Source organism: Harpia harpyja, chromosome 1, assembly GCF_026419915.1.
Source record: "Harpia harpyja isolate bHarHar1 chromosome 1, bHarHar1 primary haplotype, whole genome shotgun sequence".
Classification (NCBI taxonomy): Eukaryota; Metazoa; Chordata; class Aves; order Accipitriformes; family Accipitridae; genus Harpia; species Harpia harpyja.
In genome coordinates this window covers 29,467,992-29,484,013 of record NC_068940.1, presented here as the reverse complement: position 1 = coordinate 29,484,013, position 16,022 = coordinate 29,467,992, and the positions used below count along the sequence as shown (strand labels likewise).

Below are 16,022 nucleotides of genomic sequence, written 5' to 3'. Positions count from 1 at the left end.
AGGAAAAACGCTACCAGCAAAACAGCAAGTGATTTTTAACGTTAGACTGTTATCCAGCTGACCCAACAGAAAAGCTTCTTGTTGACTGTGACAGATGTCAACAAGACGATCTAGAAAATGACGGACAAGTTGCTTTGACTATTCTGCACATGTTAGAGTCTAAGATGAGGAAACGCTGGAGTGTTTCCTCAGATAAACAATGAGACTCCAGAAAGATGAGAGACTTGAGGAAAAAGACAGGAAGCTGCTACGATCAGAACAGCAATGAGTTTATTTTCCTGTTTCAGATGTAGAAAATAACACAAGGAATGCGCAGATCGTGGAGGGACAAACATTCACATTTCTGCAGCTGCAATTACTTGGGTCTCACGGGCAGGGTCAACGTGAGACCAGTTTCAGCTGAGACGGGTCCTGTTCTTGGGTGGAACAGCGCGACTTTTTAAGGCTTTGGGATTTATGGTTATTTTAGTCGACTGTCCATCGCTCTGCATTCCTCCATGAAGCTGCACTTCTTTAGAACTAAGGATTTCTTCACTGCTGTGAAGTGTGTTCACTTCACACACTGCTGCATGTTCTCACGCGCCCTCGCACCTGCGCGCGTACGAGCGGCTCCACGCACGCCAAGGGGTGAGGTTTAACATAACCCACGAGGGAAAAACAATGCTGGAGGCACGGAGGGAAGCCATCGTGGGTGCGTTAAATTCAGAGCGGCGACGCCAGCCTGCCTCGCCCGCTCGGGCTGTTTGCGTTCGTCTCGCTGCTCTGCCCCACCGCCGCCGCTGCGGCGGGGCCCCGGCGGGAGGCTGCACCCCGGGCCCCGGCCGCGTCCCTGCAGGCCAGGCCGCAGCTGAACCGGCAGGACGGAGGCCGCTCGCCCCGCGGCCGCCTCCTCGGAACCCGCCCCAGCCCCAGACACACACCGCGTGTCCCCCGGGGCTCCCCCCCGTCCCCCTCCCGCCCCGCTCGCCGCACCGGGCCGCACCGAGCCCGCCGGCGCCGTTGCCGTGGTGTCCCCGTCACTTCTGACGCGCGGCCGGGGCGTCGCGGACCGATGACGCGCTGGGCCCCGCGCTTCCGGTGGCGCGGGCGGGGAGCGGGGCCGGGGCCGGGGCCGCTGCCATGGGCGCCGCCCGCGATGCGGAGCAGCAGCCGGGACCACCGGGCGAAGAGGGCCTGGGCGGCGCCGAGGAACAGCTGGTCAGCACGGTGAGGCGGGGCGCCGGGGCCGGGACCGGGCGGGCAGCGGGCGGGCCGCGGCTGACGCGTGTGTCCCGCAGAGCCCCTGGAACATCATGATCAAGCACCGGCAGGTGCAGCGGCGCGGCCGGCGCTCCCAGATGACCACCAGGTACCGACCGGGCCGGCGGGGAGCTGGGCCGGCGCGGGAGGGGAAGTGGGCCAGGCAGGGGCGGCGGTGGGGGAGTCCGGGCCGGCCAGACCCCGGGGGGAAGGTCGAACAGAGGGACTGGGCTGGACCAGACCGGCTGGACTGGGCACGAGACCGGAGGGGACGATCTGGGTTAGCCCAGAGCGGGGCAGAAGGTGTCCCGCACCCCCCCGCCTGACTCCTCCGCCTTCAGCTTCGCGGATCCAGCCGTGTCCATGGACCTGTTGCGAGCTGTCCTGCAGCCCAGCATCAACGAGGAAATCCGGGGCGTCTTCAACAAGTACATGAAGGTGAGAGCTGCAGGGACAGGCCCCGACGCCCCCTCCCATCGCGGGCTGCGTACGGAGAGCTCAGCTCCCAGGCACTACACGCGGCTGTTGCATCTGTCTCATGGCCGCCAGTGTGTGGGCGCAGCGTGGGAGCTGGGCCCCTGTGCCTGCCCCGACACTGCCTGGCTGCTCAGGCTCTGACCCTCTCCTGCCACTTCCTCTCCAGTTTTTCCAGAAGGCAGCGATCAACGTGCGTGATAATGTCGGAGAGGAGGTGGACCCAGAGCAGCTCATCCAGGAGACCTGCCGGAGCTGCTTGGAGCAGGTGGGTGCTAGTGAGGGGCTCTGCTCCCTCAGCAGAGCCTGGCACCTGGCCGAGCAGAGCAGCCTGGCTAGGACGTCCTTCTTAATGGCTTTGCCATTAGCCAAGGTGGGGAGACATCCGCAGCCCGTGCGTGGTTGCTGTGCTTGGCTTCATTCTCACTGGGAAGAGGGGAGCAGTCAGGGCCGGGCAGCTCGTGCTGCTGCTTTCCACTGCTGCTGTCGGGACGTCTCGCATGGCTGGAGCCTCCACAGAGATTGGCCCCTGTCAGAGAGTCCTGGGGGGGTAGGGCAGGGTTTTTTTCTTTTACATCTTGCTTTTGTGCCAGTTGCCCAGACTTTATCATGCTCAGATTTTGCTTTTGCATCTCACCATCCGTGAAAGCGCTGCATGGCGGCACTCTGAAAGCAGAGCTGTTACAGGGCTTTCAGGTAGATACACGGAAGTGGGGGTTGCTGGCAGGTCCCTCTCTGGACCCAGAATCGGGTAACCCTTCTTTCTCTTCCTGCAGGCCAAACTGCTGTTCTCTGATGGTAAAAAGGTTGTTCCCAGGTTGCCCCACGAGCAGGCAGTACCAAAGGTAAAATTTGTTATTGTTCCCAGAGGCTTGAATGACTTGTAAGAGCTGGGAGAAGGAGGAGAAGGGTTGGAATTGCTTTGTTCTCTGCCTCTTCTTGTTCGTTCAGTGCACTAGCAAGTAGGCAGAGCTGGGGGTTGTTAGGCTAGGAGGGAGCAGTACCTGCAGGGCAAGGAAAATCCCAGGCACAGTCGCTGCTTGTTGCAGTTCGGTGCTTCTCACTGAGACGGGGTGGGGTTGGTGTTTCCCTGCATGCTTGTTCTGCTCTCTGCCTTGAGTGCAGCGAAGGAGAGAGCAGCCGGCTGGATGCGTGGGGCCCTGCCCGCCTGGTGGGGAGAAGGGCCCTGCTCATCCCACTGCCATTCCTTTTCCAGCGTGCCCGACAGGTGGATGAGGAGCTGAATCGTCGAGGGAGCCCTGTTCCCAAAAAGGTAGGAGGGTTTTCCGCACAAGGGATTTTATGTTTCAGGAAGCCTGCTACTCGTTCCTGGCCATTCCCACAGTATGAGCGCGTGCAGGTGCACGGCAGCTTTTGGGATGCCTTGGAGGTGCTCGCTCTCGTGCCAGCCAGCTTTTCTCCTTGTGACAAAAACGGCAGCTTCCCTGGGAAGGGGAAGGTAACCGAGAGGGTTCTCTCAGCCTGCACAGCTGAGTCACTGAAGGATTTCTTCCTTGCAGAGAAAGGGGCGGCCTCCAGGACAGAGCCTGTCGAACGATCGTGGGGTCTCAGGCATGGCTGCGTGAGTATGGGTCCTGAGCTAGAGCCCTTATTTTGGGAGGGTGGGGGGTGAAATGAGGCTGCCCAAATGAGGGGTACAGAAACCCCATGGTCTCCTTCCGCTCCTGCAGAAAGGAGAGGTGCAGGGGAGCGCCAGAGGGCAGGCAGGAGGGGTTTAGGTTGAGGTGTTACCCCTAGGAGGCAAAGACCTTCAAGGAAGCGGTTTTAAACAGACCTAAAGGGGTGAAAAGGTCTCGGTGGACCATTCAGAGTGGGCAGCGTGAGACACGGGTGTCGGTGGGATCTTGGCAGCCAGGGAGAGGAGAACGTGTGGCAAAGATGAGGGTCTGGAGCTGGGCACCGTAGGGGAATGCAGGGTGTGAACGAAGGCAGGTCTGGAAGGGTTGGGGCTCAACCCCTGCTGCTGGTGCCACAGTGGTGACTGCGCTGGTCCCGCAGGGACTCGTTCTTACAGCGTTTTCCTTCCCCTCAGGTGGAAGCTCAAAGTCTCTGAGCCCGTGAGAAGGGATGGACCAAAGGTATTGGCTGGCCAACACTGCTGGGCTCACCCTCTCCTCCCCTTTGCTTCTGCCAGCAGAGCCCTACTGCTGTGGGAGCAGAGGACAGCGCCGGGAGCTGTGCTCTGCCCCGATGGGCTCCTGCAGTGCAGGAGAGAAGCAAGAAGAGGAGCGAAGTGCCTGGAGGCCTTTGCTTGTCTCCCCCAGGCACTGTAGCCTGTAGCTCTGCGGTGTGGTGCCGCTGTTAGGAGACCTGGGGGAGAGCAGTGGTAGCCAGGAGGATCCCACAAGTGTTTCCCATGAGGGAAACTGCTTAGATCAGCCCAGAGGGAATGTAACTTCCCTCCTCTGCAGAAGTCCGGAGGTCTGTGGCCAGCTCCCTCCCTCCCAGGCCGGGGGCGGTTCCGAGGTTCCCCGTCAGAGAGCCGAGGCTCGTGGAGCATGGGCCGGCAGCAGCTTCATTTCTAATGTTGCCCCTTTTCCAATTGCTCTGTAGTGGGATCCATCCCGACTGACTGAAACCACAACCTTTGTGCTGGGATCTCGAGCAAACAAGTAAGGAATGGCCCTGTCGATGGAGGGTGGTGTCTCCAAGGCAGGAGCCCGTAAGACTCCTCCCGTCACTTCGCTTCTCTGCCTCGAAAGCAGCAGGAAGGGCTTGGGGAGGAGAGGAGGTGTCCCTGTACCACCGCAGCCGCCCTCCGCACCGGTGTAACATCTCTTTGTGTTCCTCTTTCAGAGCTCTCGGGATGGGAGGAACAAGAGGGCGACTCTACATCAAGCATCCCCACCTCTTTAAGGTCAGATGCCGCTGCAGGACGCTTCCTCCTTCGGGGTTTGCTCAGAAATGGTTTCTGTTGGGAATCGGGAGCGTGTGCTTCGGCTGGCTTGTTTTCTTCCTCCCCCATGCCCTTGTTTGTTACCTCGGAGCACGTACACACGCGGTCCGGCTAGCACACTGGAACATAAGTTAACGGCTTAGCGCAGCCTCCGAGGTGGTGGGTTTGCCCGGAGCCAGGGCTTGAGGTTGGAGAAAGAGCAGGCAGAGCTGAGCCCTCCGCGCCAGCAGCCCCCGGCGGGCAGCACCGCCCGGGGAGGGGGCAACGCGCTGGAGTGGGGCGCAGCGTCCCAGCAGGAGGGTGGTCAGAGCGGAAGGTCTGTTGCCTGTGTTCAGCTAGGTCCTTGCTGCTTTATTGCAGTACGCAGCCGACCCGCAAGATAAGCACTGGCTGGCAGAGCAGCAGCACATGAGGGCCACTGGGGGAAAGATGGTGAGTACGCCCGGGCTCGCGGCTCCTGCAGCCGGCGGGAACCGCGCAGAGACCCACCGCAGGGCTAGGACGGGCGGAGGAGCGGCGAGCCAGGCCGCAGGCGGCACGCTGCGGGAAAGGCGGCTTCGGCAGGAGGCTAGGCAGGGCGCGCGGAGGCAGAGGCGCTGCCGGGGCGCAGCGGAGCTCCGTCCGCTGCCCCTCGGGATTTGGGCGAGGGCGAGTAGCCATGGCCAGGAGGTGCAGCCGGCTCTGGGCCAGCCAGGGACGGGGGACGCAGCGTTGCCCTCGCCACCGCCGGAGCGGGTGCGCGGCTGCCCTGAGGTGTCCCCCCGCCTTGTGCCGCAGGCCTACCTCCTCATCGAAGAGGACATTCGGGATCTGGCTGCCAGTGACGATTACAGGTGAGGACTGAAGCAGGGGTGCCGAGCCTGGGGCTGCTGCCCTGGGGGGCTTCCACCATGCCCGCCCTCACTGCTGCACTGCAGGGGGACCCCGTGCTGGAGGGGCCCTGTTCCGTGCCAGTTGGGGGGCTCAGTGCCAGGGGCTAGGTGCTGGTTGGGGAGTTGGTGCCGGGGGTCCATGGTTGGGTGCTGGGGTTCGGTGCTGGCTGGAGGTCTGTGGTGGGTGCAGGGGTCCGTGGTGGGTGCCGGGAGTTGGGGTTCGGTGCTGGTTGGGGGTCCGTGGTGGGTGCTGGGGGTTGGGGTTCGGTGGTGGGTGCGGGGGTCCCTCTGTCTCACCCCTCCTCTCCCCAGGGACTCCGTTGACCTGCGGCTGGGAAGCCCTTCGTCCCGCCAGCATGGATGACGGAGAAGATGCAGAAGCACATGGAGACGCTTCGCCGCGGGGGGGACGCGCCGCCCGCCGAGGGCCACCCCGAGTCCTGAGGCCCCGCCCCCGGGCCCCCAATAAAGCCGCTTCGTACTCGTCTCCGCCGCCTCCTGGGGACGGGGGGTGTCTGGCCCTTTAAGGACCCGCCGGGACCCGCGGCTCCGCCTCGCGGGGTCAACGGCCAATCGCCACCTTTCCCCGGCGCCGCCCGGCGGCCAATCGGCGGCCGACCGGCAGTTACCGTGGCAGCCGCATCCCCTGCGAGCGGCGATTGGCCGGCTCGAACGGAGCTGCGCGCGATTGGCGGAGGGGACGCACGTTGGAAACATTCAAACGGGGCGCGAGCGCGGGACGGGGCCGTCGCAGCGGAGAGTGTCCTGTACCGCACCGGGATCGGGACCGGGCCGCACCGCCGGAGAGACCCCCGCACCGCCGTTCCGGACCGGAGAGCCCCGCTAGGAGAGCCCGGACCGCCGCTCGGCACCGGGAGAGCCGCGGCGGGGGCCGGGTCTCGCGCCGCGGGCGGGCGAGAGGGAGGGAGTGGAGCCCCGTGCGGCGCCGCCCGGGAGCGGGAGTCGCGGCCAGCGCCCGTGAACCGCCGGGTAGCGGTTGCCGGAGGCGGGTGCGTCGCCCAGCGCCCCCGGGAGCCGCCATGGCCTCGCAGAACGCCGACCCCGCCGCCGTGCCCAGTGCAGCCGCCCGCAAAGCGGCCGAGGCGGGGGCCACGGCGGCCCGCGGCTCGGTGGGGAAGAGGTGAGCAGGGGCCGGGAACGGGGCCGGGGGCCGGGGGCTGCCCCGCCGGACCGGACCGGTAACGTGTGCTTCCCCCGCAGGCTGCAGCAGGAGCTGATGGCGCTCATGGTGAGTGGGGGTGTCGGGGGGGGGGGGGGGGGGGTCGGGGTCCCGGGGCCCGCCGGTGGGGGGGTTGTCCCGGGCCGCCCTGACGCGCTGCCTCCGCAGATGTCCGGTGACAAAGGCATCTCCGCCTTCCCTGAGTCCGACAACCTCTTCAAGTGGATCGGGACCATTGACGGTGCTGCCGGCACGGTGAGCGACCGGGACACCGGCTTGGGGGGGGGCGGGGGGGGCTCCCTGGCCCCGCTCCCCCCGGCTGAGGGCAGTTTCAGTCCCATCCTGTCCCCCCTGCCCCCAGCTGGGGCTCCCCCTGCATCCCAGGGGTTGGGGCTGCCCCCCCCCCCCCCCCCCCCCCCGGCCCTGACTCCTGCCCCCCCAGGCCTACGAGGAGCTGCGGTACAAGCTGTCGCTGGAGTTCCCCAGTGGGTACCCCTACACCGCGCCCACGGTGCGGTTCCTGACGCCCTGCTACCACCCCAACGTCGACACCCAGGGCAACATCTGCCTCGACATCCTCAAGGACAAGTGGTCGGCCCTCTACGACGTCCGCACCATCCTGCTCTCCATCCAGAGCCTGCTGGCAGGTGGGGCCCGCAGCCACGCTGCAGGGGGGTCCTGGGGGGCAGGGGGGGTGCTGGGGCTGCCCCCGCAGCGCTGGGCAGCGGGGGCTCAGGGTTCCAGGCCACCCCACCTGCTGACCTAGTCCCTGTCCCCAGAGCCGAACATCGAGAGCCCCCTGAATACGCACGCTGCCGAGCTCTGGAAGAACCAAGCCGGTGAGTGGCCCCCCTTCACCCCCCACCCCCGGGGTGGGCAGCAGCGCAGCCCCCGACCCTGCTGTGTCCTGCTGCCTGCCTGGCTCTGTGGCTGCCCCGTGACCCTCAGCCCCATGCCCCCCCCTCTCTCCTCAGCCTACAAGAAATACGTGCGGGAGACATACGCCAAGCAGGCCAAGAGCCAGGAAACCTGACCCACACTGCTGCCTCTCCCTGTTGTGCTTGGGTCTCTGCCCGCTCCCTGTCTGGCCGCTCCCCCTGGCTTTCTGTATCATAGGCTGTTTTTAAATTAATTTTGCAGTACGAGCCACGGTTAATGTATAAATAAATGCATGTTTATAACTTCTTCCAGGGGTTTCATTGCAGCCTGGCGGCCCTGTGAGTGCCCGGAGGCGCCTTCTCTGGGTCAGCCTGGCCCCAGGGTCCAGCCAGTGCTTCTGCGAGTGTGGGCAGGAAGGGAGGGACGCTGACGCCCGTGGGGTAACAGGGGCTTTATTAACACTTGGGGTGCCTGGAGCTTGTCCTTCTTACCTCCACAGGGTGGGAGCAGCCCCCAGCATTGCCTGCCCAGGGGGGTAATGCAGCGCTCTGGCCCCTGCTCTGTGATGCCTGAGTGGGCATGGGGGGTGCCAGCCCTGCCACCTTCTCTCCTGCCCCCCAGTCAGAGGACCCTGCAGCAGTGCCCAGCGTGAGACCCCTCCCGAGCCGCCCCAGCTGCAGGGGCTGCAGTACCACCTGTCCCTGCCGGCTGCGTGGCCTCCACTGTCCACGGTGGGATGTTGGCTCTGCTCTCCGTCTCCACCAGCGTGGCTCTCACCTGCTCGATCTCTTCCTCCAGGTGCGGGGTGGCCGGGGGCTGCGCAGGACCCCCCCCTCGCCGGCTTCCCTTGCGGCTGGGCAGCCCCCGGCTCCCCAGCCCACTGCTCAGAGGGGTTGTGCCCCCCCCCTGCACGGAGAAGAGCTGGCAGAGGTGGTGGGCTCGGCGCAGATCCTGCAGGAAGAGCTCCAGAGCTGAGAGGAAGAGCACCCACAGCCTCTCCAGCTCCCGCCGCTCCTCGGGGCTCGCTGACGCCTGCCGCAGCCCTGCCAGCAGCATGCGTTGCAGCCCTGTGGGACGAGGGGCACTGAGCTGGGGCGGCCCCAGAACCCTTCCACGAGCCCTGCTGTGGGTGCAGGGAGGGCACCACAGCCGCTGCCCAGTGCAGCAGCCCCCTCCTTACCGGTGCTGAGGTCGCGGGCCTCCGCGCTCCTCCTGCGCCGCTCCTCTCGCAGCCAGGGGCTGTCAGCGCTGCCCCCGAGCTGCAACACCAGCAGCCGGTGCCCGGCCATGGCCTTGCAGAGGGCGGCCTGGGCTGCTGCACACGTCCCTGCTGCCCCTGGCATGCGGCACGCAGCCCCTCTCCCTGGTGCCATCGTGCCCTGTGAGGATGGGGCAGGGTCGGGCCCCTGCGTGGTGTCCCCTGGCTCTCTGGGGGGGTCAGCTCCCCTGTGCTGCTGCACTGCAGGGATGTGACAGAGTCTGAGACGTGTCCGTGTGCCCCTCCAGCTGCAAGGTGGTGGTCTTGCTGTCTCCACGTAGGCCAGGCGCTCTCTGGCCCCTACCCACCCCAGCCTGGGAACTGTCCCCCCCCTTGTCCCCGTAGTGCGCTCCTCCCCAGCTGGAGAGGCTGCACGGAGCCACTGCAGGTCCCCGGGGAGCAGTGATGCATGGTGGGCTGGCACAGGCTGTCCAAGCACACAGGCTCCAGCATCGCCTTGACCCTGCAGGGAGGGGGGTGCTGCTGCTGCCCCCCCCACCCTCAACCTTCTAGCCAGGTCCTCTGTGCCTTCTGGGTGGGACATGGGGGTCCTGAGCGGGTAGGCAGTGGTGGCTCCCCAGATTCCCTGTGGTCGCTCCCCAGATCCCCTGTGGTCCCGCAAGCAGGCAGGAGCAGATGCCCAGGACTCCCAGAGCTTTGCTGCCCACTGGGACCCGCCGGGGCCGTGCTCCCTCTCCCACTGGCGTGTGAACTGGCTGCTCCGCATGGAAAGTCTGAGCTCAGCGCTGGCGCCCGCCCAGCAGCCCGTGGGAACCACGGTCCCACGCTGCCCCTGTGCCCCACTGGCACAGCCCCGCGGGGTGAGCCCGACCAGCATGAGGCATCCATCCAGACATGTGCACCCTGGGGAGCGGTGCAGGGGGCATGGTGCTGCAGCCCCCTCCCCACACAAACCCGGTGAATTTCCGCACCAGCAGCTCAAGCCTTTCCCCTTTTATTGAGGCTCAGACTGAAACTGCATGCGACAGGCTGGAGGAAAAGCTCGGCCGCCAGCAGCGGGGGCAAGACTGGAGCCCTGGCGCAGGGCAGGGTCCCAGCCAGTGTGGGCGGCCGGGGGCCAGGTGCTGCGGAGCTGCTGCTCCCCGGATGGTGGTGGAGGAAGGCTGGGTGCAGCGGCCGGCCCGAGGAATGTCTGGTCCCTTACTGCACACCCTCCATCATCTTCAGGAACTCTGCAAGAGAGCAGCACCCTCAGCCCACGGCCCTGCCCGGGCCGCACAGCACAGGGGCTTGACCGGGGCCATTGCTCACCATCGAAGTCGATGCGGCCATCGTTGTTCTTGTCTGAGTCCTTCATCAGATCCTCTATGTCCTCCTCGGTGACGTGCTCCCCCGTGGCCCTCAGGATCTCACCCAGCTCCTCTATGTCGATGAACCCGTCCGCGTTCCTGCAGGAGGGTGAGGGCAGGATGTGGCCTGCTCGCCCCCGTGGGCAGGATGGGCAGGCATCGCCCCCCCCACTCACCGGTCGAAGACGCGGAAGCAGTTGGCCAACTCCTCCTCAGACTTGCCCTTGGCGTCCTCCTTCATCTGGCGCACCATCATCACCAGGAACTCCTCGAAGTCGATGGTGCCGCTGCCTGCGGGGAAGAAGCCGAGTGCGGGTCAGGCTGCCCATCTGGCGCCCACCGCCCGCCACCCACCGCTGAGGGCTTCTCACCGTCCTCGTCCACCTCCTCTATGATGGCGTCCAGCTCCTCCTTGGTGGGGTTCTGCCCCAACATCCTCATCACTGTCCCCAGCTCCTTGGTGCTGATGTCCCCACCACCATCCGCATCAAACATGTCGAAGGCGGCCTTGAATTCTGTAGGGAAGGGGGGGTCAGGGCCGGGCAGCGTGCGGGATGGGGGCCACAGCAGCGGGACAGAGCCTGGCCCCGCGCCTTGGCAGGGTCTGGCCCCTCTCCCCACCACCCCCGTGCTCACCCGCGATCATCTCCTCGCTGAGGAAGGCACGGGCTTCCGCCTGCTGGTCTGTCTGCAAGGCAAGGGAGTGGGGTCACCGCGGCCGCCGGCATCGTGCCTGGGAGCCCCTGGCACAGTGCTGCCCCAGGGGTGCGGGGAGAGCCCCTGCCCAGCTGGAGGACGCTGCCGTGCCGGGGTGAGCCACGGCCCCTGGCAATCTCCGCAGCTCTGCTGCTGCTCAGGCGCCTGCGAGGGCAGTGGGCTGCAGGCAGCTGCCTGCCCCGGGGCCCCCTTGCCAGCGGGGTGGGCTCCGTGGCGCAGGGGCCACGGTTCCCTTGTGCAGCCTTGGCATCCCAGGCACGCAGCGCTATTTTTGGGATCTCCTCAATTCCCCTTATAGGGATCAGCGGGGCTGCAGCCACCGGCACCTGTCGGCCCCGATCGAGTTTCTCCTGGAGGCGCGGGCCGGCCGCGGAGCCGGCAGCAATGCCGTGTCGCATGACCCAGCACTCGGCTTTCAGCCACCCCCTGCCACCACCACCTCTGTGCAGCCCTGAGTTCCAGCCAGGGCTCAGCCAGCGTCTCCGGGCACCCGTCCCCCTCGGGCACCCGTGCGGTTCTCCCGCGGGGCCCTGCACCGCCCCAACACCTCCCTGCCCTCGCCCACCCCGGTCAGCCCAGCCCTGGGGACCGTCTCCCTGCCGACATCCGCGGAGGCACCTTGGCAGCCCAGATCCCCTGGGCGCATGCGGTGCCTGATGCCTCCTGCCCTACCGGGTCTCGCCCCGGCACGCAGCACATGGCATGCAGCACGCAGCACGCGGCAGCATGAGGGCTCTTACCATTGAAGGCATTTCTGCTGCTTCCCTCCCCCAGGGAGTCACCACCTCCTGCAGCAGAAGACCCCAGAAGCTCGCTGGTGCCCCTGGCGCCCCAATTTGTAGGGTCCCCCGCCGTGCAGCGTGCCCCCAGCTGCTGGCCCCCCCCCCGGCCCCGGCAGCCTATCAGCTCCCCGGTGGCAATCCGGCCCCGCTCATTGGCAATGGGTGCATTTTACCTAATTTAGCCAAAGCGCTATTGGCCAAGAGCTGTGGATTAAACGTGGGTCTGAAGCTGGGATAGAAATTCAAGCCCTCCGGGGAGGGACACCGGAGCCTTGGCAGGAGGGCAGCTCTGCCCCCCCCCCCTGCAGCAACCCCCCCCCCCAAGGCGGCTCAGCAAGGAGAGGGTTAAAAATAGCCCCGGAGCCGCCAGCATCACCCAGACAAGGGGGCCACGGCTTCCCCCTGCCAGAGCTGTCTGCCCCAGCGTGGGCACGGACCATCGCCCACTCCGCTGCCGAACCCACAGCCCTGCCTGGGACAGGTTCCCAGCATGGGGCCGGGCTCCCCCTGCGGCGTCCCCTCCCTCACTCCCGCAAGACCCCGGGGACTCCAGCCTCACCCCCGCCACCTCCAGCCCCCTCCCTTCACCCCCATTTTCTCTTCGGTGGGCCGGGGCAGAGCTGCATTGCAGCACCCTGCCCCAGACGAGGAAGGGGCACCTGGGTAGGCCCTGGGGCACGAAGCCCCTGAGGGGACACGGCACATGCCCCCCTGTGGTACTGGGTCCCCGGTGTCATTGGCACCCAGCTCCCAGGTCCGGAAAAGCCCCCATCTTTCCATGCTGCTGGTAGAGTGGGAAATCTGCCTGGGCATCTCCTTGAAGGTTCTGCCCTCGCACACTGCAGCCCATGCCAGCCACCTTTGCCAGGACCCGGCCAGGGGCTAGTGGCTTTGGGGACGCACCAGCCAGGTGGGCTGTGCCCCGTGGTGCTCCGAGGGGGTTGCATGGGGGCTGGGGGGCTGCAGCGGGGTCAGGCTGACAGCACCCTGTCCTGCAAGGTCCCAGCACCGGGGACCTCCAGGAGGTTCCCTGGCTCCTGGTTTTGCCGGGACCCCCCATTCCCCGTGTGGGAGCTGGGGACAGGTGTCCCACCCTGCCTGGAGGGCTGGGGAGGCTTTGGGGCCCCCCAGGCACTGAGTGCAGAAGCCCCCACAGACCCAACCGTGCTCAGGGGAGCGCAGGGATCCCCGTCCGAGCCCAGGCAGGGGTGCAGGGTGCCGGAGCAGGGCGCAGCGGACGAGCAGGGGCAGAGGGATGGCAGCAGCTGGGCTGGTTCCTCGATATTAATAGACATTCCCAAGAAAGCAGCGAGGAGGCAGCGGGCGCGGTGCTAAATAAGGCAGGGTGAGCGCCCGGGGTGCAGCCCAGCCGCACAGGGTGCGTGGCGAGGGGCGGCGGGGTGCCAGGGCAGCCCAGGGTACGTCCCGGGGTCTGGGGGGTCCCGGGGTCTGGGTCCCGGGGTCTGGGGGTCCCGCGGTATGGGGGTCCCGAGGTAGCAGGACCCCCAGCCCCTCCCAGTGCCGGGGTGCGGGGCTCCGGTGGCCCCAGGCGGGGGGACCCGGGGCCCTGCCAGGACGGCCCGGGCAGGGGACAAGGGGAGCGGGGACCGGGGTGCGCTCGGGCAGGCGCCCGGCTCGGCCCGGGCGGGGGCGGGCGGCGGACGACAGGGACCGCGGGCAGCGCCGGGCAGCCCTGCACTGACCCGGGCCGGGCCGGGCCGGCGCCGCCGCCGCGATCCGGGTTCCCGGCGGAGGCGGAGCCGCGCGGGGAGGATCCCGGGACGAGCCGCGGCGGAGCGGCCATCGCTCGGCACCGCCCGGCTCGGCACGGCACGGCACGGCCCGGACCGGGCCAGCACGGTACGGACCGGGCCGGCAGCGCCCGCGGCGGGGACACGGCTGCACCGGGCCGGGGGCGGGAGCGGGAGCGGGGCCGGGGGTGGGGGGTCCCGGGGCCGGGGGGTCCCGCGGACGGGCTGTCCCAGCCCAGGCCCGTGCGGTGCCCTCGGCCGCCGGCGTGGCGGGCAGCCCCTGGCCCCCTGCCCGTCCCGCCGCGCTGGGGCGACCGGGCCTGACCCCCGCTTCGGCAGCTGGGCCGGACGGGATGGCCGCCCGCATCCTGCACCGCCTGCGGCACGCGCTGGCCGGCGAAGGCGGCCGGGAGGAGCGGGCGTGCGGCGGCTCCGAGGCCGAGGACTGCCCGGAGAGCTCGGAGCTGGAGGACGACACGGAGGGGCTGTCGACGCGCCTCAGCGGCACCCTGAGCTTCACCAGCCACGAGGAGGAGGAGGAGGAGGAGGATGGTGCTGGAGACGAGCTGGGGGAGCCACCGCAGCCGACCGGCACGGCAGCGGGTGCAGAGGACGGAGGCAGGTGCTGGGGCCGGTGTGCTGGGGGGGCCCGGGCGGCCGGGGCAGCAGCACCCTGGGGGGGACCCAAGCGATGGTGGGGGCCGGCGGCCCGGAGACGTCAGGGCGCTGGCAGAGCCCCGTCCCCACGACGGGTGGGCTGACACCCCTCTCCCGGTGCAGAGTGGGGCCCCGCGGCGGAGCGCCCCGGTGGCAGCCTGCTGACCCGGCAGCTGCAGGAGCTGTGGAAGAAATCGCGGGGCAGCCTGGTGCCCCAGCGGCTGCTCTTCGAGGTCACCAGCGCCAGCGTGGTCAGCGAGCGCTCCTCCAAGTACGTGGTGAGTGAGCCCGGCGGGGCTGGGTGGGCGCGGGACGGGCGCAGGGGTGGGCGCGGGTCCTGCTTCCTCCTGGGGCAGGGGTCCCATGGGGCTGGCGCTTATTTCTCTCTGTCTTTCCCCGTGCTGCTCGGACGGTGCTGGCGGCTCAGATGAGCCTCAGGTAACTATCACCGACGGGTGCTGTGGCGGCCCAGCCTGCTCCCCCCCTGCCTGGGCAAACCCCCCCGCAGCCCCTCTGCGGCCGCACACCCGGCTCTGCCCGTCCCCGCGGGAGCAGCGTGCCCGCGGCACCGCCCTGATGCCTGGCTCCCCCACAGCTCTACACCATCTACCTGATCCGCTCCGGCCGGTTCGACAAGGCCCCCGCCGCCATCGCCCGGCGCTACTCGGACTTTGAGAGGCTGAACCGCCGCTTGCGCTGCCGCTTTGGCTGCGACATGGCCGGCATCGCCTTCCCCAGGAAGAGGCTGCGCCGGAACTTCACCGCCGAGACCATCGCCAAGCGGAGCCGAGCCTTCGAGCAGTTCCTGTCCCACCTGCACTCCATCGCCGAGATCCGCCGCTCCCCCGAGTTCCTCGAGTTCTTCTTCCTGCAGGACCTGCAGGCTGCACAGCGCCTGACCTGCACCGGCATGTACCGCGAAGCCCTGGCCACCTGGCCAACGCCTACCGGCTGCAGGACCGGCTGGGGGTCTGCGGCTCCGGCCGCTTCCTCCTGACACTGGCCGGGCTGGCCGTCTGCCACCAGGAGCTGGACGAGCTTGGCGAGGCCCACGGCTTCTGCGAGCAGGCGCTGCAGCTGCTGGAGGCCCAAGGCAGCCACCCGCTGCTGGGGCCCTTCCTGCAGGCCCACGTCCACCTGGCCTGGAAGGTGGGCAAGGACAAGCGGCGCTCGGAGGCCCAGCTGCAGGACCTGCGGGAGGCCGGGCCGCCCCTGCAGCAGCAGCCCACCCTGAAGGAGTGCCTGATCAAGGAGCCTCTGGAGTGAGCGTCGTCCCACCGCCGCCGCCCACCGCTGGCAGGAGGGCAAGGCGCCGCGTGGGGCTCGTTCCCCCGGGGTGGCCGGGAGCAGCGAGGGTGATGCCGTGGTTGGGGATGGGGCAGGGAGGCAGCACCGTGCTCCCGCAGGCAGCACAGCACACGCCTGGGAGCTGCCTCGAAAATGCACTTTCTCTGTGGTTAGTCTGTCCCGCGGGCCGGGCGCTCACCAGTGCTCACCACCCGCACTGGCACGGCCGGGAGCCGGCTCCCCCTCTGCAGGGGGCTTCTAGAGTGGACGGGACTTTAGCTGGGATATACTGGCACTGCGTTAAGGGAAGGCTTCTGGCAGGGTCCGGGGCTCTTGCCAGGAGCTTCCCGTAAAACCTATATAACAAAAAGGACTTTATTTAATAAAGTCTTGGTGGGAAGAAGAGCAGGGCGCCTGCTGTGTCTGTTCAGCTTCAACTTCCCCCAGGGCACCATCGGCAGGAAGCCTCGAGCCCCCCACCCTGAGGTGGGAGCTGCCTCCTCCCCTTTCCCTGGCTCCCAGCGGCTGGGCCCTCTCCCAAGCCCGGCCCTGGGAAAGAGACCGAGGTCGAGCAGAAGCAGCAACTGACAAGCACCGGGGCACAAGGAGGGCAGAAGTGAGAAGGGGAAGCCATGTGCCACAGTAGTGCTTTCCCTTCCTGCGACCCAGCCTGCTGTGGAGGCAGAGCCCCCCCCCGTG

The 16,022-nt window shown here is 67.4% G+C and overlaps 5 protein-coding genes across 5 annotated transcripts; 3 read left to right on the top strand and 2 right to left on the bottom strand.

The window, feature by feature from the left end:
* The first annotated feature begins 1,060 nt into the window (after positions 1-1,060).
* DNTTIP1 (deoxynucleotidyltransferase terminal interacting protein 1) lies at positions 1,061-5,987 on the top strand. Its single transcript, XM_052783078.1, is given in 14 exon segments — positions 1,061-1,206; positions 1,278-1,348; positions 1,581-1,677; positions 1,883-1,981; positions 2,490-2,558; positions 2,930-2,986; positions 3,234-3,295; positions 3,767-3,812; positions 4,288-4,346; positions 4,531-4,591; positions 4,991-5,062; positions 5,408-5,463; positions 5,815-5,834; positions 5,837-5,987. Coding segments are annotated over 14 exon segments (966 nt in total). The 5' UTR covers positions 1,061-1,119; the 3' UTR covers positions 5,947-5,987.
* Positions 5,988-6,243: 256 nt separating this feature from the next.
* UBE2C (ubiquitin conjugating enzyme E2 C) lies at positions 6,244-7,867 on the top strand. The gene is made up of 6 exons (XM_052783041.1): positions 6,244-6,643; positions 6,724-6,751; positions 6,851-6,937; positions 7,125-7,329; positions 7,462-7,521; positions 7,657-7,867. The coding sequence occupies exons 1-6, from the start codon at positions 6,543-6,545 to the stop codon at positions 7,713-7,715; spliced, it is 540 nt and encodes a 179-aa protein (XP_052639001.1). The 5' UTR covers positions 6,244-6,542; the 3' UTR covers positions 7,716-7,867.
* An 8-nt stretch (positions 7,868-7,875) lies between these two features.
* On the bottom strand, positions 7,876-9,105 carry LOC128139907 (regulator of G-protein signaling 9-binding protein-like). The gene is made up of 2 exons (XM_052783028.1): positions 8,742-9,105; positions 7,876-8,628 (listed from the first exon to the last, which is right to left on the bottom strand). The coding sequence occupies exons 1-2, from the start codon at positions 8,932-8,934 to the stop codon at positions 8,183-8,185; spliced, it is 639 nt and encodes a 212-aa protein (XP_052638988.1). The 5' UTR covers positions 8,935-9,105; the 3' UTR covers positions 7,876-8,182.
* A 653-nt stretch (positions 9,106-9,758) lies between these two features.
* Positions 9,759-11,749, bottom strand: TNNC2 (troponin C2, fast skeletal type). Its single transcript, XM_052783053.1, has 6 exons — positions 11,587-11,749; positions 10,766-10,817; positions 10,501-10,644; positions 10,306-10,420; positions 10,092-10,228; positions 9,759-10,012 (listed from the first exon to the last, which is right to left on the bottom strand). The coding sequence occupies exons 1-6, from the start codon at positions 11,596-11,598 to the stop codon at positions 9,981-9,983; spliced, it is 492 nt and encodes a 163-aa protein (XP_052639013.1). The 5' UTR covers positions 11,599-11,749; the 3' UTR covers positions 9,759-9,980.
* Positions 11,750-13,070: 1,321 nt separating this feature from the next.
* On the top strand, positions 13,071-15,726 carry SNX21 (sorting nexin family member 21). Its single transcript, XM_052782994.1, is given in 5 exon segments — positions 13,071-13,488; positions 13,719-13,997; positions 14,160-14,314; positions 14,632-14,971; positions 14,974-15,726. Coding segments are annotated over 4 exon segments (1,089 nt in total). The 5' UTR covers positions 13,071-13,488; positions 13,719-13,732; the 3' UTR covers positions 15,303-15,726.
* Positions 15,727-16,022: the final 296 nt, after the last annotated feature.